The sequence below is a fragment of the Oncorhynchus keta genome, unplaced genomic scaffold, assembly GCF_023373465.1.
Source record: "Oncorhynchus keta strain PuntledgeMale-10-30-2019 unplaced genomic scaffold, Oket_V2 Un_contig_17214_pilon_pilon, whole genome shotgun sequence".
Taxonomy (NCBI): Eukaryota; Metazoa; Chordata; class Actinopteri; order Salmoniformes; family Salmonidae; genus Oncorhynchus; species Oncorhynchus keta.
In genome coordinates, this window is record NW_026280350.1 from 57,047 (window position 1) to 80,563 (window position 23,517).

At 42.4% G+C, this 23,517-nt stretch overlaps 1 protein-coding gene across 10 annotated transcripts in view; it reads right to left on the reverse strand.

Annotated features, from left to right (window-relative positions):
- Nucleotides 1-5,179: 5,179 nt before the first annotated feature.
- LOC118374163 (zinc finger protein ZFP2-like) overlaps nucleotides 5,180-23,517 on the reverse strand; it is a 61,644-nt gene continuing 43,306 nt past the window's right edge. For 6 of the 10 annotated variants that reach the window (XM_052503335.1, XM_052503332.1, XM_052503331.1 and 3 more), the window contains 5 exons: nucleotides 21,197-21,398; nucleotides 20,847-20,992; nucleotides 9,513-9,926; nucleotides 8,123-8,297; nucleotides 5,180-7,801 (listed from right to left, as the gene is read on the reverse strand). In XM_052503335.1, coding sequence (XP_052359295.1) covers nucleotides 6,333-7,801; nucleotides 8,123-8,297; nucleotides 9,513-9,926; nucleotides 20,847-20,992; nucleotides 21,197-21,398 — 2,406 coding nt within the window. In that variant the 3' untranslated portion in view covers nucleotides 5,180-6,332. Of the gene's footprint in view, nucleotides 7,802-8,122; nucleotides 8,298-9,512; nucleotides 9,927-20,846; nucleotides 20,993-21,196; nucleotides 21,399-22,936; nucleotides 23,139-23,517 lie in introns of those variants that run through there. The other 4 variants (XM_052503339.1, XM_052503338.1, XM_052503337.1 and 1 more) reach the window with 2 other exon arrangements.

Sequence of the window (23,517 nt, forward strand, 5' to 3'; positions counted from 1 at the left end):
ACAAAGAGTCAATAATACAGTAGAAAAATAAGTCTATATACAATGTGAGCAAATGAGATGAGATACGGGAGGTAAAGTCTATAAATAGGCCATGGTGATGAAGTAAATACAATATAGCAATTAAAACACTAGAATGATAGATATGGCAGTAGATGAGTGTGCAAAGTAGAAATACTGGGGTGCAAAGGAACAAAATAAATAAATACAGTAGGGGAAGAGGTAGTTGTTTGGGCTATTTATAGATGGGCTATGTACAGGTACAGTGATCTGTGAGCTGCTCTGACAGCTGGTGCTTAAAGCTAGTGAGGGAGATAAGTGTTTCCAGTTTCAGAGATTTTTGTAGTTCGTTCCAGTCATTGGCAGCAGAGAATTGGAAGGAGAGGCGGCCAAAGGAGGAATTGGCTTTGGGGGTGACAAGGGCGATATGCCTGCTGGAACGCGTGCTACGTGTGGGTGCAGCTATGGTGACCAGCGAGCAGAGGTAAGGCGGGACTTTAGATGACCTGGGTCTTGTAGATGACCTGGAGCCAGTGGGTTTGGCGATGAGTATGAAGCGAGGGCCAGCCAATGAGAGCGTACAGGTCGCAGTGGTGGGTAGTATATGGGGCTTTGGTGACAAAACAGATGGCACTGTGATAGACTGTATCCAATTTGTTGAGTAGGGTGTTGAGGCTATTTTGTAAATGACATCGCCGAAGTCGAGGATCGGTAAGATGTTCAGTTTTACGAGGGTATGTATAGCCCGGCTGATTTGTGAGGGTCCAGATTTTGCAGCTCTTTCAGAACATCAGCTGACTGGATTTGGGAGAATGAGAAATGGGGAAAGCTTGCTGTGGGGGGTGCAGTGCTGTTGACTGGGGTAGGGGTGGCCAGCGTAGCAAATTTCTGCTTGAAAAAGCCAGTGTATATTGGTTAGATCACAGCTGAATGGTGCTCCTTTAATGAATGGTGCTCCTTAATGAATGGTGCTCCTTAATGAATGGTGCTCCTTAATGAATGGTGCTCCTTAATGAAGTTAGATCACAGCTGAATGGTGCTCATTAATGAATGGTGCTCCGTAATAAATGGTGCTCCTTTAATGAATGGTGCTCCTTAATGAATGGTGCTCCTTAATGAATGGTGCTCCTTAATGAATGGTGCTCCTTAATGAAGTTAGATCACAGCTGAATGGTGCTCATTAATGAATGGTGCTCCGTAATGAATGGTGCTCCTTTAATGAATGGTGCTCCTTAATGAATGGTGCTCCTTAATGAATGGTGCTCCTTAATGAATGGTGCTCCTTAATGAATGGTGCTCCTTAATGAATGGTGCTCCTTAATGAATGGTGCTCCTTTAATGAATGGTGCTCCTTAATGAATGGTGCTCCTTAATGAATGGTGCTCCTTAATGAATGGTGCTCCTTAATGAATGGTGCTCCTTTAATGAATGGTGCTCCTTTATGAATGGTGCTCCTTAATGAATGGTGCTCCTTTAATGAATGGTGCTCCTTAATGAATGGTGCTCCTTTATGAATGGTGCTCCTTTAATGAATGGTGCTCCTTTATGAATGGTGCTCCTTTATGAATGGTGCTCCTTAATGAATGGTGCTCCTTTAATGAATGGTGCTCCTTAATGAATGGTGCTCCTTTATGAATGGTGCTCCTTAATGAATGGTGCTCCTTTATGAATGGTGCTCCTTTATGAATGGTGCTCCTTTATGAATGGTTATCTTTTATGAATGGTGCTCCTTTAATGAATGGTGCTCCTTAATGAATGGTGCTCTTTTATGAATGGTGCTCCTTAATGAATGGTGCTCTTTTATGAATGGTGCTCCTTTAATGAATGGTGCTCCTTAATGAATGGTGCCTTTAATGAATGGTCCTCCTTAACTGAATGGTGCTCCTTAATGAATGGTGCTCCTTTATGAATGGTGCTCCTTAATGAATGGTGCTCCTTTATGAATGGTGCTCCTTTATGAATGGTGCTCCTTTATGAATGGTTATCTTTTATGAATGGTGCTCCTTTAATGAAGTTAGGTCAAAGGTGAATGGTGCTCCTTTAATGAATGGCACTCCTTTAATGAATGGTGCTCCTTTATGAATGGTGCTCCTTTATGAATGGTGCTCCTTTATGAATGATGCTCCTTTATGAATGGTTCTCTTTTATGAATGGTGCTCCTTTAATGAAGTTCGATCAAAGCTGAATCCATGTCTGCAAGATCACATTATGATACACAGCAAAATACACAGGTAGGCTTTGGTACAGTAACACACGTCTGCTCTAAAATTCACTGTACATCATTCAGAACAACACTGTACATCATTCAGAAAAACACTGTACATCATTCAGAACAACACTGTACATCATTCAGAACAGCACTGTACATCATTCAGAACAGCACTGTACATCATTCAGAACAGCACTGTACATCATTCAGAACAACACTGTACATCATTCAGAACAACACTGTGCATCATTCAGAACAACACTGTGCATCATTCAGAACACTGTACATCATTCAGAACAACACTGTACATCATTATTATTATTATTCAGAACAACACTGTACATCATTCAGAACAACACTGTACATCATTCAGAACACTGTACATCATTCAGAACAACACTGTACATCATTCAGAACAACACTGTACATCATTCAGAACAACACTGTACATCATTCAGAACAACACTGTACATCATTCAGAACAACACTGTACATCATTCAGAACAACACTGTACATCATTCAGAACAACACTGTACATCATTCAGAACACTGTACATCATTCAGAACACTGTACATCATTCAGAACAACACTGTACATCATTCAGAACACTGTACATCATTCAGAACACTGTACATCATTCAGAACAACACTGTACATCATTCAGAACAACACTGTACATCATTCAGAACAACACTGTACATCATTCAGAACACTGTACATCATTCAGAACAACACTGTACATCATTCAGAACAACACTGTACATCATTCAGAACACTGTACATCATTCAGAACAACACTGTACATCATTCAGAACAACACTGTGCATCATTCAGAACAACACTGTACATCATTCAGAACAACACTGTACATCATTCAGAACAACACTGTACATCATTCAGAACAACACTGTACATCATTCAGAACAACACTGTACATCATTCAGAACAACACTGTACATCATTCAGAACACTGTACATCATTCAGAACACTGTACATCATTCAGAACAACACTGTACATCATTCAGAACAACACTGTACATCATTCAGAACAACACTGTACATCATTCAGAACAACACTGTACATCATTCAGAACAACACTGTACATCATTCAGAACAACACTGTACATCATTCAGAACAACACTGTGCATCATTCAGAACAACACTGTACATCATTCAGAACAACACTGTACATCATTCAGAACAACACTGTAAATCATTCAGAACAACACTGTACATCATTCAGAACAACACTGTACATCATTCAGAACAACACTGTACATCATTCAGAACAACACTGTACATCATTCAGAAAAACACTGTACATCATTCAGAACAGCACTGTACATCATTCAGAACACTGTACATCATTCAGAACAACACTGTACATCATTCAGAACACTGTACATCATTCAGAACAACACTGTACATCATTCAGAACAACACTGTACATCATTCAGAAGAACACTGTACATCATTCAGAACAACACTGTACATCATTCAGAACACTGTACATCATTCAGAACAACACTGTACATCATTCAGAACAACACTGTACATCATTCAGAACAACACTGTACATCATTCAGAACAACACTGTACATCATTCAGAACAACACTGTACATCATTCAGAACACTGTACATCATTCAGAACAACACTGTACATCATTCAGAACAACACTGTACATCATTCAGAACAACACTGTACATCATTCAGAACAACACTGTACATCATTCAGAACACTGTACATCATTCAGAACAACACTGTACATCATTCAAAACACTGTACATCATTCAGAACAACACTGTACATCATTCAGAACAACACTGTGCATCATTCAGAACAACACTGTACATCATTCAGAACAACACTGTACATCATTCAGAACAACACTGTACATCATTCAGAACAACACTGTACATCATTCAGAACAACACTGTGCATCATTCAGAACAACACTGTACATCATTCAGAACAACACTGTACATCATTCAGAACAACACTGTACATCATTCAGAACAACACTGTACATCATTCAGAACAACACTGTACATCATTCAGAACAACACTGTACATCATTCAGAACAACACTGTACATAACTGCATGGTTGGTATGCAGATGCTGCATGAATGTTTTATCCATGAACCTTTATAATTCACCATTGAATGCAGTGGCGTTTTGCCTTACAGTAATGTTACACTATGCTGCTATTATATTTGTCTGTATGTATGTTGTTCTGTCCTTGAGCTTGTCTTGTCTATTGATGTTCTGTATTGTTTCATGTTCTGTGTGGACCCCGGGAAGAGTAGCTGCTGCTTTTGCAACAGCTAATGGGGATCCTTATAAAATACCAAATATACACAGGTTGAAACCAACAAGCTTGTCAGTTCCAATTCCCAGTTACACTTTTTTGTTTTCCAACCTGATCGAACGTTCTTAACTATTCCCATGTCAAATCTACCTCTGTTCTAATCTACCTTCTGACTGGCGCTGGGATAGGGAGGGTAAGGTCACAGGTGTGGAGCCTTCCTCCTGCTGGGAGGTGGACTAAACTACTAATCTACCTTCTGACTGGCGCTGGGAGGTGGACTAAACTACTAATCTACCTTCTGACTGGCGCTGGGAGGTGGACTAAACTACTAATCTACCTTCTGACTGGCGCTGGGAGGTGGACTAAACTACTAATCTACCTTCTGACTGGCGCTGGGAGGTGGACTAAACTACTAATCTACCTTCTGACTGGCGCTGGGAGGTGGACTAAACTACTAATCTACCTTCTGACTGGCGCTGGGAGGTGGACTAAACTACTAATCTACCTTCTGACTGGCACTGGGAGGTGGACTAAACTACTAATCTACCTTCTGACTGGCGCTGGGATAGGCAGGGTAAGGTCACAGGTAATAACCTAGCTGATGCCCAATCGCAAAACAATTTGTCAAATTGAGGTAAAAACACATTTCACTCATATTGTTAGTCAAGGTATTTTTTTATTGACAACTTGGAGGTAATAGATAACTGAATAACTCTACATGTACACCAGCACAGCAATAAAGAAAATGTAGTCTTTTGATGAAATCCAAAATGACAAGATACTATTCCCATAGGACTCTGGTCAGATGTAGTGCACTATATGTCCTAGAGAAGAGGGTTCTATTTGGGACTACGACTGTAGCTTTATATATATATATGTCTGAGTGAATAGGGTTCCATATATGTCCTAGAGAATAGGGTTCCATTTGGGACTATGACTGCAGCTTTATATATATGTCCTAGAGAAGAGGGTTCTATTTGGGACTATGACTGTAGCTTTATATAACATATACTACAATTCAAAAGGTTGGAGTCACTTAGAAATGTCCTTGTTTTAGAAGGAAAAGCACATTTTGTCCATTAAAATAACATCACATTCATCATAAATACAGTGTAGACATGGTTAATGTTGTAAATGACTAATTGTAGCTGGAAACAGCTAATTTTGTATGGATTATCTACATAGGCGTACAGAGGCCCATTATCAGCAACCATCTGTCCAGTTCCATCTGCACAATGTGTGCCTGAATACCTCCGGGGGTAGGCAGGAAGATCTGGTCGCAATGTGTCCTTTAATTGTCTACACCCGGTCTTAAAATGTGGTCACAATCAGAATGTGGGACCAGATCAGGACAAAAGGATGCATGTTCTAACCTGGTATAAAACAGATTTTTAGAAACGTCCTAAATGTATAAACAAGTCAACAACATAACAATCAGCTTGTAAATGCTGAGGGGGGTATCTAACAAATCAGGGTCAACACATTCTGAAACCAATTCAAGAAATATAGCCTTGAAATTGGCACCATGTTACAACACTCAGCAACGAACCCATATTAATAACAATATTGAATAATAAAACTACTAATGTTGTTATATGCCATTACGCTTTACACTCACACCCGAATTGAATACAGGTTGAAATTGGAACGCAATGGCTGTTTAGTAACATGTTATCAATGTGGCCTAAAGTACAGAAAAATATCAAATCAACAGTAATGTTTGGATTCAGTCTTGTGTCAGGTGAACTGTTGTGTGCTCAACTTTTTTTCTTTCAATTGCTACCATGCAATCTGTAAGACATTTCCATTTTACCCTTGGCCTGGTGTGATTGGTTGATGGATGGGTCCTTCAACCCTGAGGCCTAGGGTGATTGGTCGCTCGAGGGCTGGTGTATCTCCTACATGTGTTTTCATGTGTTTCACCAGGCACCTATGATAGGAGAACCTCTCACCACATGGATCACACCTATAGGGCTTCTCTCCTGTATGTGTTCTCATGTGTGTAGCCAGAGTATCTGACCTGGGAAACCTCTTCCCACACTGACCACAGCTGTAAGGCTTCTCCCCAGTGTGTGTAAGCTGGTGCTTCTTCAGTGCCCCGGAGCGAGCAAAGCTCTTCCCGCACTCCGAGCAGTGGTAAGGTTTTTCCCCGGTGTGCGAGCGCTGGTGTAGAGTCAGGCTTCCCGACTCAGCAAAGCTCTTCCCACACTGGTCGCAGACGTACGGTTTCTCTCCTGTGTGTGTCCGCTGGTGTGTTTTGAGCTGAGTCAGGGTGAGGAAGTTCTTGGGACAGTCGGTGCAGTGGTGAGTCTTCTCCCCGTTGTGTGTTCTCATGTGTGCATTGTAGATGTCTAGAGAGTAGTAGCCCTTACCACACTGTGGGCAGAGGTGGGATCTCACTTTAGCATGCGTCTGTTGGTGTACTTTCAGGTGGCCCATTTGGGAGAAACTCCTCCTGCACTGGGAGCATTGGTAAGGCTTCTCTCCGGTGTGAGTCCGCTGGTGTGCCTTAAACGTGGCCCTGTGGCTGAATGTCTTCCCACAGTGGGAGCACTGGAAAGGTTTCTCTCCTGTGTGAATCCTCTCATGGCTTTTCAAGCCAGACTGTTGGCGGAAGCGCTTCCCGCACTGGGAGCAGAGGTGAGGTTTCCCTCCGGTGTGGATTCTCTGGTGAGTTCTGAGGTCTGCCGACGAGGTGAAACTCTCCTCACACTGATCACAGCCATAATTAGTTTCTCCAGTGTGGACCCTCTGGTGTAATTTCAGACTATATTTTGACGAAAATCTTTTCTCACACAGTAAGCAGCTGTAAGGCTTCTCTTCTGTGTGGGTTCGCTTGTGCAATAACAGCTGACTTGAGGTACAAACGCTTATCCCACAGTCTGAACAGCTATAATGCTTCTCGCCTGTGTGTCTCTGCAGGTGTACTTTAAACTGGCTTGAATAACAAAAACTCTTTCCACATTGATCACAGTTATAAGGCTTCTCTCCTGTGTGTGTTCTCTGGTGTACTTTCAGTTCTTGTAACTGAGCAAAACTCTTCCTACACTGGGAACAGCTATAAGGTTTCTCTCCTGTATGGATTGTCTGGTGTTTTTTTAGTGCTGATGAAGATTTGCAACTCTTCCCACAGTCAGAGCAGCGGTGAGGTTTCATCCCTGTGGGTCTCCATTCATGTTTCTCGAGGTGTTCTGATCTGGAGAGACTTTTCTCTGCCTTGTCAGCGTCAGGATGTTGTTGAGGTGCCCCAGAGGAACCAGGATAGTCATGTCTCTCTCCTGTGTAAACAAAACAATTTATAAAACAGTGAATAGAAGTGTAAGTCTTCATCATAAACTATCAGTCCTAGAGAAGTTGAATTACACAGCTGTGTTGTCAAAACAATATTACTTCCTCCTACAGACCACATTAGTAATGCACCAACACACCCCTTAATCCCCCAGACCACATTATTAATGCACCAACACACCTCTTAAGCGCCAGACCACATTATTAATGCACCAACACACCCCTTAAGCCCCAGACGACATTATTAATGCATCAACACACCCCTTAACCCCCCAGACCACATTAACACACCCCTAAACCCTCCTACTTACTTTGATCAGTCAAATCTCCCTCTTCATCTCCACCTCTCACAGTTCCACTCAGCCCGGGTGTTTTCCTGCAGTCGTCCAGCCACACAGACGCCCTCTTCAGACCCCGCAGGAAGGAACTCCTGGGAGAGGTACAACCCAGGGACTGGAGGGAGGAAGGTGGCGAAGTAGGCTTGTCCTGGAAATTAAAAAAATAGAGACTAGATGAAGCAGGGAGGGAAACACTCCTCCCTGTAACGAAGTGGTCACCATGCCAACGATAAAGCCTTGCACTCCTGTTTATGTAAAGAAGTGGTCACCATGCCAACGATAAAGCCTTGCACTCCTGTTTATGTAAAGAAGTGGTCACCATGCCAACGATAAAGCCTTGCACTCCTATTTATTTAAAGAAGTGGTCACCATGCCAACGATAAAGCCTTGCACTCCTGTTTATGTAAAGAAGTGGTCACCATGCCAACGATAAAGCCTTGCACTCCTGTTTATGTAAAGAAGTGGTCACCATGCCAACGATAAAGCCTTGCACTCCTGTTTATTTAAAGAAGTGGTCACCATGCCAACGATAAAGCCTTGCACTCCTATTTATTTAAAGAAGTGGTCACCATGCCAACGACAAAGCCTTGCACTCCTATTTATTTAAAGAAGTGGTCACCATGCCAACGACAAAGCCTTGCACTCCTGTTTATGTAAAGAAGTGGTCACCATGCCAACGATAAAGCCTTGCACTCCTGTTTATGTAAAGAAGTGGTCACCATGCCAACGATAAAGCCTTGCACTCCTGTTTATTTAAAGAAGTGGTCACCATGCCAACGATAACCATGCCGGTACCATCAGTCAAGTAATATAAAAAAAGCACATTATTTAAATTTATGCTCAGCTGTGCCTCGCAAGTAAACACACCAACTGATCCATTTTATCAGAGCTCAAGTTCTGAAATATAATATGGCCTGAGAAGAACAATATTGGCAGGCCAAACATAGCCAATATGCTGTGACAATGTACTAAGTCTACTGCACAGACTACAGAACTGGTTTTATTAGGCTCGTGTTGCATAGGCGGACATTTTTAGGGGGTGGCGTGTTTAAAAAAATAAAATAAATAAATTGAGTGCTAAATCTCGGCTGGCATTTTAGCACTGAACGTAATCTTGACTCAGAAAAGGTGTCCACTGCTGTTTTTTCCATTTTGAAATCTCAAGTCTTTCCTTGATTCTTTCCTTGATTCCTCAATCGGGCTATTCTGCCTCCTCAAAAAGCATTGGAGGAGAAAGTCCAAGGAGGAGGAACCTCAGATCTTCTCCTCCAATGTCTGTACAGTATAGAAGGATTCTGAATCAAGAAGAATCCATGACAGACTGTTGAGAATCAGAAATACTTTCTGACTGGGATGTACTCACACCACTCTCCCTCTGCTCTGGGGTATGCCTCTCTGGAGATGACTCCGCCTCCAGCCCGTTGCTAGGAAACCAATCATTGTCCTGCATGTCCCATTCCTCACCGCAGGTTGTAGCATCGTCATCAGACTGGCTGGGACTCATGGGTGCCACACTAGATTCTTTATGCATCTTTCTGATGTCATCTTTCAGTCGGAGTAACCAAGACATTCCCTGCTCCTCCGATTTCACAGAATCTGCATTTTCCCACATTTCCTCCATGATTTTACGTCGCAACGAGCGATGGTTCTTTCCTTTAACTTGGGAGCCATCTATTCCACAACGTTCACACAGGTAAAGTAAATGATCCTTAGTTAGAGTAAATAAACTCTGTTCGATTTCTTCCAGCAATGCCTCCTTCTCTTCACTCATGTTGTCCTGCTGGTGGGAACAACAACAATACAGTCAATGGCAAGACAGAAGGAAGTCCATACACTTTAGATGACCTGTAGTAGAAGAGAGCAGGAAGTCCATACACTTTAGATGACCTGTAGTAGAAGAGAGCAGGAAGTCCATACACTTTAGATGACCTGTAGTAGAAGACAGCAGGAATTCCATACACTTTAGATGATCTGTAGTAGAAGAAGAGAGCAGGAAGTCCATACACTTTAGATGACCTGTAGAAGAAGAAGACAGCAGGAAGTCCATACACTTTAGATGACCTGTAGTGGAAGACAGCAGGAAGTCCATACACTTTAGATAACCTGTAGTGGAAGACAGCAGGAAGTCCATACACTTTAGATGACCTGTAGTGGAAGACAGCAGGAAGTCCATACACCTGTAATAGAAGGATGATACATCACAACAAATCAAATCAAATGTATTTATAAAGCCCTTCGTACATCAGCTGATATCTCAAAGTACTGTACAGAAACCCAGCCTAAAACCCCAAACAGCAAGCAATGCAGGTGTAGAAGCACGAGACAATATTGACAGTGTAATATGATTATTTACGACATTTACCAGTGTTCTCTTCTCATCACCCAATGCAACTACTGTAGATCTAGGTGTAGGCTGATCCTAGATCAGGATCAGCCACAAGAGGCTGCCACTATTTGTGAGATTCGGATATTTGGTTGGAATTTTTTGGTGGCATCGCAAAATGACAATTAAGAATAATTGCCAAGTTTGTCGACTACACAACGAAGGGACTTGTTTAAAACATTTAGATTCCTCATGTCAAAGGTAAGTGAGTGTTCACGGCCCCTTTGTAAGAGAGAGCAATATTTCCTTAATCTGTGTGTATGTAATGTTTTCATTATTAACGTTAGTCTCCTAGTCCACAAGAACCGTTCGCCAGCTAACGTTAGCTAGTAGCAACGTTAGCTTCCCTGGCAACGGACCCGCTAGCAGCAACGTTAGCTTCCCTGGCAACGGACCCGCTAGCAGCAACGTTAGCTTCCCTGGCAACGGACCCGCTAGCAGCAACGTTAGCTTCCCTGGCAACGGACCCGCTAGCAGCACAGAGTATGAGAAACATAGAACTGAGCAGGGAAAAGGCTTTATTTTGAACCCTTTGGAAATTTACACAATTCAATTATAAAAGGGGGGTATTCATGAACTACCGCCTGTGGCATCCTCTCCTGAAAACATTTCAAGGGAACTCAGGAGATTTTTGTGGCTCAGTTGGTAAAGCATGGTGCTTGCAACCCGCAAGGAAATTGTATCCACTCACTGCTGTAAATCGCTCTGGATAAGAGCATCTGCTAAATGACTGAAATGTCAAATGTAAATCCTCCACCTCCAGTAGTTGCTTTACACGTGTTGGAGAGATTACGTCAAGACCGGGAGGGGTTGATCCACCAGAGTTATTTCAAAGACGACTGGACAATATATACAATATCAAGATTTTACGGGCATAGACAATACCAGTCAAAAGTTGACACCTACTCATACAAAAGGTTTTACTTTTTTTCTTTTTACTGTTTTCTACATTGTAGAATAATATGAAATAACACGTATGGAATCATTTTAAATTTTTATATATTTTTTTACCTTTATTTAACCAGGCAAGTCAGTTAAGAACATATTCTTATTTTCAATGACGGCTCCCCCTGGGAACAGCCTGTTCAGGGGCAGAACGACAGATTTGTACCTTGTCAGCTCGGGGGTTTGAACTCGCAACCTTCCGATTACTAGTCCAACGCTCTAACCACTAGGCTACGCTGCCGCCCCGAATCATGTAGTAACAAATTCCAAATATTTTAGATTCTTCAAAGTATCCACCCTTTGCTGTAGCGTTAAGATTTCCCTTTGCTGGAACTAAGGGACCCGAACCATGAAAAACAGCCCCAGACCACTGCATTCTCCTGGCATCCGCCAAACCCAGAGTCGTCCGTCGGACTGCCAGATGGTGAAGATAATAAATCACTCCAGAGAACGTGTTTCCACTGCTCCAGAGTCCAATGGCGGCGAGCTTTACACCACGATGGCCGATGCTTGGCATTGTGATAATACATCATCACCCACAAGCGACAACGCATCATTAACAAGTGATAGGCTAATATTGTCACCTATCAGACTATTATTGATTTAATGTTGTCTTTACGTATACTAACTAATACATGTGTGACATGTGTTTTGATTTGGAATGGACCATGAACATGAACATGGGCAGGTGAAAAAACATGGCATCTACAGTGGGGCAAAAAACGTATTTAGTCAGCCACCAATTGTGCAAGTTCTCAGGTAGCCCCAGCGAAAGCCAGCATGGATAGAATGCACTCCCATAGATCTGAAATAATTGGATGGTGAAACTTACATCCAGCCAATCAGAAAAAAGCCAGGCAAAGCAATTCAGATATTCTTGAAAGTCAGGACAATTACTTATCATGTAAAGAAAATGTTTTATTAGTTAAAATGTGGAGTGGAGCTTATAGTTAAACGATGACATCACGATGCCCCATGTACCTTTAAATGTATACGGCAATCATCAATTATTCACCATCATTTGTCATAAAGAAAGTTAGGCAAAAGACAAATCCACCTGTGCTGAACAAATCCTATATCTACAAGAAACAAAGCCCTTATTTTAAGTGTTTATAAAAATCCCTTATGGGAAAGGGAATGGTGAAAAAAAACTCAATTGTTTGACCGCTAGGTTTTATGTGTATACGGTAGTACTCCAGCTAATCTTCATTAAAAATAGTTGGCAACACCCATGGCACGTCAATATTACCGCAACCAAATCAACTGCTTGCGGCATTTCACGTCGTTTAAAAGGCATCGACATGAAAATGAATCTATGGTTGATATGAACTACTCATCTTTGCAACGGCGCATTATCTGGCGAGCTAACGTGTAAAGCTAAATTCACCAAGGACTAGTTAGTAACAACAATGTTTGTGTGACAGTCACACTGCCGGGTTTATTTACGCGTCACAAAACTGGAATTGGTATCATATGAACGCTGAAAACCCAGCTACGTCGTCCATAGGTGCACAAAAACATCCGGTTGTAGAACATAAGTTACCAACTTACCAGGTAGAAAACAGCTAACGTTAAGTAGCTACCAAGCGTCTGCCCACCGTTTTCCCCCACGTGGAAAAGGTAGATAGCTAGCTACCCATATCTCTTCAGTTTCAGCTAATGGTCCTTTACGTCAAAACAAAGTTGCCCTGTGGATATTGTATTTTGTTTATTAAGAGAATAACATATCGCTTGAAAGCTACATAAGTAGCACGACTGTCAGCTACCATCTTTAGCAGCCACTTCCGCTTTGACTGACGTTATTACGTTGTCACGCAGGCCACAGCAATCGAGTATCGAGAGTTTATATTCTATTTGAATAAATACATGGATGACGCTTCGTGTAGCTAATCTTACACTTCAGGTAAAACTTGATGCATTTTTATTTGTTCACTGAATAATTAGTAAAGGGAAACAAAAAAGGTATTCCAAAGTTAATACGAGATGTGTATTTGATCTTATTATAAAGTGGTATGTATTCAATTTTAATTCAAACATGGACTATTAATAAAACGCCGGCTCGTTTGTCTCGGAAACGCCTCTTCTTTCAAAATACTTAAATCTTATGGTTCTAGGTTGATTTTTATCTCCAATGTAAAGCGCAAAAAGTAGGCTACCATTATGTCAGATCATGAAATGCGCCTTCAAATATATTTTTTTCCTGGACAAATTAGATCTCTTTTTACAGCACTACAAAAATCAGCTTGGCGCCTTCTCCCTCGTGAGGATTCACCCTCTTTATATACATATTTAGTAAATTATCTGCATATAATTGTTTTGAGCTCCTAAAGCAGCAGCAGCATGCAAACCAGGGAGCCAAATGAACATATCTGTAATGTTGAATGACGAGACAGAGGCATTGATGCGAGTAACCAGTCTTGTTCAGTACCTCACAACACATCCGGGTAAAAGAGTTGCAGTAATGAACATTTACCAACAGATGGCATCACTGTGCCATCTTACACCCATAAAATAGGACAGGAGGTGTCAATTCACTAACAAAACAAGCCTAGTAACAATTTCCAACATTAACAGTTTATTTATTTATTTTCCTCAGGTAACAACACATTGATATTCTCTTCACTTTTATCTCTGTCAACAAATAAGCATTTGTTTGTAAACCAGAGCAGGTGACTCTAATTTGCGGAAAGCATGGTTCGTTATCCGACTCTGACACCATGTTTGAATGTAGAATGACGAGACAGAGGCATTGATGCGAGAAACCAGTCTTGTTCAGTACCTCACAACACATCCGGGTATCTCAAGCACCCCGGTAAAACACACGAGTTGCAGTAATGAACATTTACCAACAGATGGCATCACTGTGCCATCTTACACCCATAACAATATCGTTCACCTATGAGATTCGGTTCCCGACTTTCATCATAATGTTGCATGCGTCAACCAATGGCTGTGTGCATGTCATCGACTGGGAGATTGCTGCAGAGTGGAGTCCACAGTGTGCAGAAGTGACATCACCATTCATTTTCTAGATTCAGGTTCATTTTTAAACATCGGACCCTTTTTTTTTCAATTTTTGCCTATAAATGACATACCCAAATGTCACTGCCTGTAGCTTAGGACTTGAAGGATATTAATGTTTTATTTAATTTAACTAGGCAAGTGAGTTAAGAATTTGTTCTTATTTACAATGACAGCCTACCAAAAGGCCTCCTGGAGGTAGGGGGCTGGGATTAAAAAAATAAAGGACAACAAAGAGAGACCTAAGACAACACAGCAAGGCAGCAACACAACATGGTACAAACATTATTGGGCACAGACAACAGCACAAAGGGCATTACACAAAGCAAAGACAAAAGTATGCATCTATGATTGAGTCTTTGAATGAAGAGATTGCGATAAAACTGTCCAGTTTGTTCCAGTTGCTAGCTGCAACGAACTGAAAAGAGGAGCGACCCAGGGATGTGAGTGCTTTGGTGACTTTCAACAGAATGTGACTAGCAGAACAGATTTTGTATGTGGAGGATGAGGGCTTCAGTACATATCTCAGATATGGGGGAGTGAGCCCTAAGACGGTTTTATGAATAAGCATCAACCAGTGGGTCTTGCGACAGGTATACAGAGAAGACCAGTTCACAGAGGAGTATAGAGTGCAATGGTGAGTGCAATTTGCCACCAGTCCTCCTATAAGGAGGACTGGTGGCAAATCTGATGGCCAAATGGTAAAGAACATCTAAGAGATCCCCCTTACCTGTCGATTTATAAATTATGTCTCTGTAATCTAGCATGGGTAGGATGGTCATCTGAATCAGGGTTAGTTTGGCAGGTGGGGTGAGAGGAGTGATTACGATAGAGGAAACCAAGTCCAGATTTAACTTTAGCCTACAGCTTTGATATGTGCTGAGAGAAGGACAGTGTACCGTCTAGCCATACTCCCAAGTACTTGTTCAAGCTCCAAACCCTCAGAGGTAGTAATCACACCAGTGGCAGATTTCTGACTTTATACACTGCACTCTTAGAGAGGTCGTTAGTAAACCAGGCCAAAGACCCTTCAGAGACACCAATACTCCTTAGCCGGCTCACAAGAATGGAATGACCTACCGTATCAAAAGCTTTGGCTAAGTCAATAAAAATAGCAGCACAACATTGCTTAGAATCAAGAGCAATAGTGACATCATTGAGGACCTTTAAGGTTGCAGTGACGCATCCATAACCTAAGTGGAAACCAGATTGCATACCAGAGAGAATACTATAGACATCAAGAAAGCCAGTCAGTTGATTATTTACAAGTTTTTCCAACACTTTTTACAAACAGGGTAAATTAGAAATTTGCCTATAACAGTTAGGATCACCTTGATCTCCCCCTTTAAATAAAGGACAAACTGTGGGGCTGCCTTCCAAGCAATGGGAACCTCCCCAGATAGGAGAGACGGGTTAAAAAGGTCAGAGATAGGCTTGGTGATGATAGGGGCAGCAACCTTAAAGAAGAAGGGTCTAAATCATCTTACACAGATGTTTTTGGGGGTCAAGTTTCAGGAGCCCCTTTAGCTCCTCTGACTCAGTGACTGCCTACAGTATGCCAGTATGAGTGTGCCGAGCCTGTCACCAAATCCATTTCTTGAGGTGGAGCAACTCCGCAAGGGTTACCATTTTTAATTCTCATTTTCTGTATGGGGATGTGTTTGTTAACAATACCACTGAAAATATTTTTTAAAAGAAGGTCCAAGCGTCTTCGACAGAGGGAATCAAGCTGATTCTATACCATTTTACAGAGGCCAGTTCATGAAGGAAGGCTTGCTCATTAAGAAGTTTTTCACAGGTGGTGGTTTAAGCATGTCCCAGTTTAGGTCACCTAGCAGGACAAATTCAGACTTAGTGTAAGGGGCCAAGAGAGATCTTTGGGCAGGTAGGGTACAGGTCGATGCCGATGGAGGACAACAACACCCAGCCACAGTCAACAAAGAGCTATTTGAAAGTTTAATGCTTAAAACCAGCAAATCAGATTGTTTGGGGACAGACTGAGACAACCGAGCACCCCCCACCTTTGGAAGATCTGTCTTGCCAAAAAAGGTGATAACCAGAAAGGTTAACATCAGTATTCAAAACACTCTTCCTTAACCACGTCTCAGTAATGACCAACACATCTGGTTTGGAGCTGTGAACCCACTTTCAATTTATCCATTGTAGGTAATAGGCTTCTAGTGTTAACGTGCAGATAACCAAGGCTTTTACAAGAGCAGAAATCATTGAAGCAGATATCAGAGCAAAATTGTGGCTTGCAACAGTAGAGGGGCCAGGCTGTACATGCACATTTCCAGATATCATCAGCAGTAATACAATCAGGGCACGGCAGAGGACAGGGAGAGCTCTGCAATGCAGATTTATGATATCTGGATGTACATCAGATGGCAACAAGATCATATTGTACAGCGACTTCATCAGGTAACATGAATACCGAAACTGGCGAGAGGTGGTTAGAATAGGATGGGAGGCCAAGAGTCTGTCACCCATAGAGAGTCAGAGTCCTGAGTGTGGGAACTAACAGCCTGTCCCACAGTTAGTTAAAGAAAGTTTGTAGTCAACAAAGTATGCAGAAGTCATGAGGCAAATAGCTAAATTAAATATATAACGACTTGGGGCTAGCTATTGTAAGTTCAGAGACAAAGAAAGTTGAAAAGGATTTATTGTTTTGTTGAATCGTCATGACTGGTTCGAGCCATCTGTTGTTTTTTTTTGCTACTTAACACAGACCTAAGATCAGTTTAAAGATCCACCGTTGTCATTGACGTAGGGGTTTAGCTGGACGTTTCTGACTGGTCTTGGAACTGTGACAACGGGCAGCCTCTCCCTACTTGGCACGATGGGATATGTAGTGATTTTGCAACACAGCAACCAGATATGTACAGTCTTGGACCCGTAACCTTTTTTAAATTTAATAAAACAAATGATCGTATTTGTTGATTGAATCAGACTTCATTAATATAATGAGTAATTCAGGAATGTCACAAGTTCCTTGAGAAAACTTGAGAAAATAGCTACTCTACAGAGCGCGGCTAAATTACTTCAGGACACGGTCTGCAGAGCTCCTCCTCCTCACCAGGCTATAACAATATGTGGTTGGTTAGCTGATAGGTGAAATACCTATCCAGGCGTTGTAAGAGCTGTCAGTAGGTTAGCTGATAGGTGAAATACCTATCCAGGCATTGTAAGAGCTGTCAGTAGGTTAGCTGATAGGTGAAATACCTATCCAGGCGTTGTAAGAGCTGTCAGTAGGTTAGCTGATAGGTGAAATACCTATCCAGGCGTTGTAAGAGCTGTCAGTAGGTTAGCTGATAGGTGAAATACCTATCCAGGCATTGTAAGAGCTGTCAGTAGGTTAGCTGATAGGTGAAATACCTATCCAGGCGTTGTAAGAGCTGTCAGTAGGTTAGCTGATAGGTGAAATACCTATCCAGGCGTTGTAAGAGCTGTCAGTAGGTTAGCTGATAGGTGAAATACCTATCCAGGCGTTGTAAGAGCTGTCAGTAGGTTAGCTGATAGGTGAAATACCTATCCAGGCAGAGCTGATAGGTGAAATACCTATCCAGGGTAGCTGTGAAATACCTATCCAGGCGTTGTAAGAGCTGTCAGTAGGTTAGCTTAGGTGAAATACCTATCCAGGCGTTGTAAGAGCTGTCAGTAGGTTAGCTGATAGGTGAAATACCTATCCAGGCGTTGTAAGAGCTGTCAGTAGGTTAGCTGATAGGTGAAATACCTATCCAGGCGTTGTAAGAGCTGTCAGTGGGTTAGCTGATAGGTGAAATACCTATCCAGGCATTGTAAGAGCTGTCAGTAGGTTAGCTGATAGGTGCTGTAAGAGCTGAGCAGTAGGTTAGTTGATAGGTGAAATACCTATCCAGGCATTGTCCAGGCATTGATAGGTTCCAGGCGTTGTTGATAGGTGAAATACCTATCCAGGCGTTGTAAGAGCTGTCAGTAGGTTAGCTGATAGGTGAAATACCTATCCAGGCGTTGTAAGAGCTGTCAGTAGTCAGCAACGTCTAAGCGTAGGAACACACCCCTATTGCATCACGGTTCAGCCGTTACAGATCACCAATGTCATGACCTCATCTGGAATATATTGACCTTGCCCCCCTCCCAGAGTTCCCAGTTATCTTGAAAGCACCACGTTTATCCCGTTTGTACATTTTTAGGTTTGTCACACGCAATTATCTGACACTACTGGCCCGATTTTGACAAAACACTCTAGTGAATGACGCATCCTGCCCTTTTTAGAGATTACACACACCGATTTGACCAGATGGTGGCGCTATAACAAGAATGAAAATGCAAACTTTGAAAAAGTTGCGCTCTCTTCACCCCCGTTTTAACCTAAAGTCATGAAATGCAATATATATATATATCCTTCTCCTCACAAGGAACACATTTGCCTCAGAACCAGAAATCCATGATGAATTTTCTGCCATTTTGAATTGAATGAAAAAACAAAAAAACACTTAAAAACCATTACTCCTCTGCAACAGAATGACCTGATCTGCAGGAAACTTGATAATGGTGTCCCTCTATGGACAAAAGTCTCGTAAGGCAATATATTCTAGGCTGGTAAATTTAAAAACCATGGCCACTATTGACCAATAAGAATTCCCGGTGGACGTGGTCAGACACAAACGCACGTTACAATACGAATATCTGCAAGTGATTTTAACAAAATACTAACCAATATGACTTGGTGTGTCGTACATATCCAGCAGCATTTCATACTCTGCCACCTCCAATGTACACTGTATATGGAATACAGAGTGGGCTATTTTACCCAGAGTCAATACAGGGATCCTGTGATGTTTACCGAGAGTCTACAGAGGGGATCCTGTGATGTTTACCCAGAGTCTACAGAGGGGATCCTGTGATGTTTACCCAGAGTCTACAGAGGGGATCCTGTGATGTTTACCCAGAGTCTACAGAGGGATCCTGAGAACTGATGCCTGAGAGGATGGAGGTGTGGTGGTGACTCAGTCTGTCTGTTTGACTTCTCTCTCCGCCTTTGCGGGTTCTCTTTCCACCTGTGCGGGTTCTCTTTCTGCCTGTGTGGGTTTTCTGATGACTCTTCAGGTTTCCTGACTGAGCGAATCTTTTCCCACATATATCACATTTATAACGTTTCTCTCCAGTGTGTGTTCTCTTGTGTACAGTCAGCAGTCCTGACTGAGCGAATCTCTTCCTGCATAGAGCACAGCTGTAGGGTTTCTCTCCAGTGTGCACTCGTTGGTGCATTTTCAATTCTACCGGCTGAATAAAGCTCTTCCCACATTGATCGCAGCGGTAGGGTTTCTCTCCTGTGTGCCTACGCATGTGTACATTCAGGGATCCCATGTGTGTGAAGCTCTTCCCACATCGATCACACAGGAAGAGAGAGTTCTCTCTGGGGTGTACCAGCTGGTGCGTTCTCAACTCTCCTTTGGAAACACAACTCTTCTCGCACCGAGCACAACTGTAAGGTTTCTCTCCGGTGTGGATACGCTTGTGTTTAGTCAGGAATCCAGATGAGGCAAAACTCTTCCCACATTGATCACAGACATAAGGTTTCTCTCCGGTGTGGATACGCTTGTGTATATTCAGGTTTCCCGAACTAGCAAAACTCTTCCCACATTGATCACAGACATAAGGTTTCTCTCCGGTGTGTATACGCTTGTGTATATTCAGGTCTCCAGAACTAGCAAAACTCTTCCCACATTGATCACAGACATGAATACCCTCCCACATGTGTTTTCTCTGGTGGTGTCTTGCTAGGTCTTCTGAATGAGCAAAACTCCACTCACAATGCTTACAGCTGTATATAGCACAGCTACGAGGTTTCTCTCCAGTGTGTGTCGGCTGATGTAAAGTCAGTGTTCCCGAGTTAGTAAATCTCTTCCCACATTGATCGCAGACATATGGTTTCTCTCCTGTGTGTGTTCGCTTGTGTTCAGTCAGGGAATAAGCTCTCGCAAAACTCTTCCCACATTGATCACAGCGATAAGGTTTCTCTCCTGTGTGCGTTTTCTGGTGCCTTTTCAACTTCACCGACGTAGCGAAGCTCTTCTCACAGTCTGAGCAGTGGAGCATCACGCCAGTGTGTGTTCGCTTGTGTTCAGTCAGGGAACAAGCTTGAGTAAAACGCTTCCCACATTGATCGCAGCTATAAGGTTTCTCTCCAGTGTGTGTTCGCTTGTGTATAGTCAATTGTCCTGACGTACGGAAAAGCTTTCCACATATAGGACAGCCGTACGGTTTCTCTCCTGTGTGTGTTCTCTTGTGTCTAGACAGTGTTCCTGACATAAGGAAACTCTTTCCGCATAAAGGACAGACATATGGTTTCTCTCCTGTGTGTACCGTTTGGTGTCTTCGTAGGTTTCCTGACTGAGTGAAACTCTTCTCACATACATCACAGCTGTAAGGTCGCTGGATCACGTTCAACCCTGGAGCCTTCCCAGATGATAAGACCCTCCCACTGAGCGAGCGACCGTTAGGGTTGTCCCCTGTGAAACAAAGATATGAAAGTTAAGGTTCCTCACATGTACTAAAGATTCTCAAAATGAACTAGTGTTGAAGTATCTTCCCCATCCAACACAGATGAGCTGCTATATGACACTGAATAGTTACATTTAGCAAATTTGCCTCAATTAATAAATATTGCCCAATCAATGAACTGCTACAGAAGCAGATTGTAGTCTAATACTCACCATTGTTCCTACTTGATGACATCGAATCTGAATCTCCATATCCCTTCTCTTCTCCTCCTCTCGTAGTTCCACTCAGTCCCAGTGTTTTCCTGCAGTCAACCAGCCGCACAGACACCCTCTTCAAACCCAGTAGTAATGTACCAGCGGGAGAGGCAGGACCTGGGGACTCGGGGAGAGGGGAGGCGGGTGGGAGAGACATGTCCTGAAAACCACAAAAAGGGAGCCAGTATAACTCAGGAAGGAAACACTCTCCTACTGGTCGAGTCATTTAGAAACCTCAAGTCTCAGCAGTATTTCCTTGACTTCTCTCACTTCTCTGGGCCTCCTGCTATAAAATGCATTAAGGAGACTACCGGAGGTTCCTCCTGGGACTTTCTCCTCCAAATTAACTCTTCTCGTCACCTAAATCCAACTACCTAATCCAACTACCAAATGCAACGACCTCTAATCAGCGAGAAAGAATCTTTCAACAACAACAACAAATGCTAGACTTCCTGTAGCAGTTTGGCCAGATCCAGACGCTGCGTTTGCCTCCAGCTGAAGAACTCCACTTCCTCCCCAGTTACTGACACACAGGTCTCCAGAGCACGTTAGATAGCTAATTAGAACAGGTGGCCACCTATGTCTTCCGTCTGTCTTCAGTACAACAAGCGATGTAAACATGAAGACACGGCCGTGTGGGAACCCTCAGTACAACAAGCGATGTAAACATGAAGACACGGCCGTGTGGGAACCCTCAGTACAACAAGCGAGGGAACATGAAGACACGGCCGTGTGGGAACCCTCAGTACAACAAGCGATGTAAACATGAAGACAAGGCCGTGTGGGAACCCTCAGTACAACAAGCGATGTAAACATGAAGACAGTAAACAACGTGTCATTTGTATTGAGATATCGTCAACTACCCTCAAGTACCTGAAATTACCAACTGATGTTTACCGCTGTTGCCAATGTAGCAGTGTGATGTTGTTCCCCTTGATGATGCACCAAGTTGCACATAAGGACCAATTCAAATAGGCCACAGGTCAAGAGGGGATGTTAATCATTTGATAATAATAATAATTCTTTTTTTTTTAGTTAATTACAGCTGCATATGTAGTCCGGTGCTATACTGCACCGATGTAACTCTGCGTTGTGTGTGGTTGATGTGGACTTTGGAACTTAATTCGCAAAGTGTGTTTGATATTTATTTCATACATACTCAATCATGAAAATACCAATTTTAGGAATGCATACCCAGTTAGGAAAAGGAATCGCAAACATGATATTGACTTATCATTAGTCAATTTGCAATTCCAATTGAGTTTTGGCAGCTCAACACTCCGCGGATGTAAAGAACTGAACTCAGACTGACTAATGACGTCATCAACATGGCCGCAACCGAATCATCTACAAAACTTCATCCGGTATAATTTTTTGGAGCAATTCATAACGACGTTTAAAAGGCATCGACATGAAGAAAAAAAACAACGTTATGGATCATTTGAGCTATTTATCTTTTAAAACTGAGCAATATCAGACGTGCTAACGTTAAAAGGTTTTACAAAAATATACCTTTACCAAGTTCTAGTTGGGCATAAACGTCCCGCGTCATACTCACAATGCCGGGGTTGTTTGGACCTCACAAAACTAGAACTGGTGACATTACCGCCATAACGAGACTAAACATTCGTCGTTCATAAGGGCACAAAAACACAAATCCGGCTAAAGCTGTTGTTGAACAAAAGCTAGCCAACTGACCAGATTCCTTGTAGAAAAGCCAACTCCGTAGTTAGCACGTCTCTGTCCTCCGTTTTCTTCCACGTGGAAAGGCAGGTAGGCTGTATCTCGTCAGTTTCGACTAATGGTCCTTTTCTACGGCGCTGTATGTTTTATATTGAGATGAATCTCTTGCTTGAAAGCTACTAATTAGCTCGATTCTTAACTGGCTACCATCTTTAGTAGCAGAGCAGCAACTTCCGGTTTGTCTGGTTTTGTTGCGTTCAGTCACAGGCCAGAGCAATCGAGTATCGACAGATCAGCGACATCACATTCGCTCTGTGTTTTTTGGGGGACTCCCTAAAACACGCCACTTCAATACAGCAACGCAGGTTGGGATTATTCATGTAGCAGGTTATGAAAATGCTTTACCTACCTGCTACGAAGTCACTTAAATTGAAGTGGGGTGTTTTTAGGGAGTCACGTTTTTTTTATGGTTCAATTAAAGTCCATGAGTGAAGTAGATCAGAACGGATCATTTCTCCCCAAAATTGTTTTCAATTGTAAACGGGGCCTGAGGGAACTTTATCCACCATACTTTATTTTAGTAAACTTATTTTTCG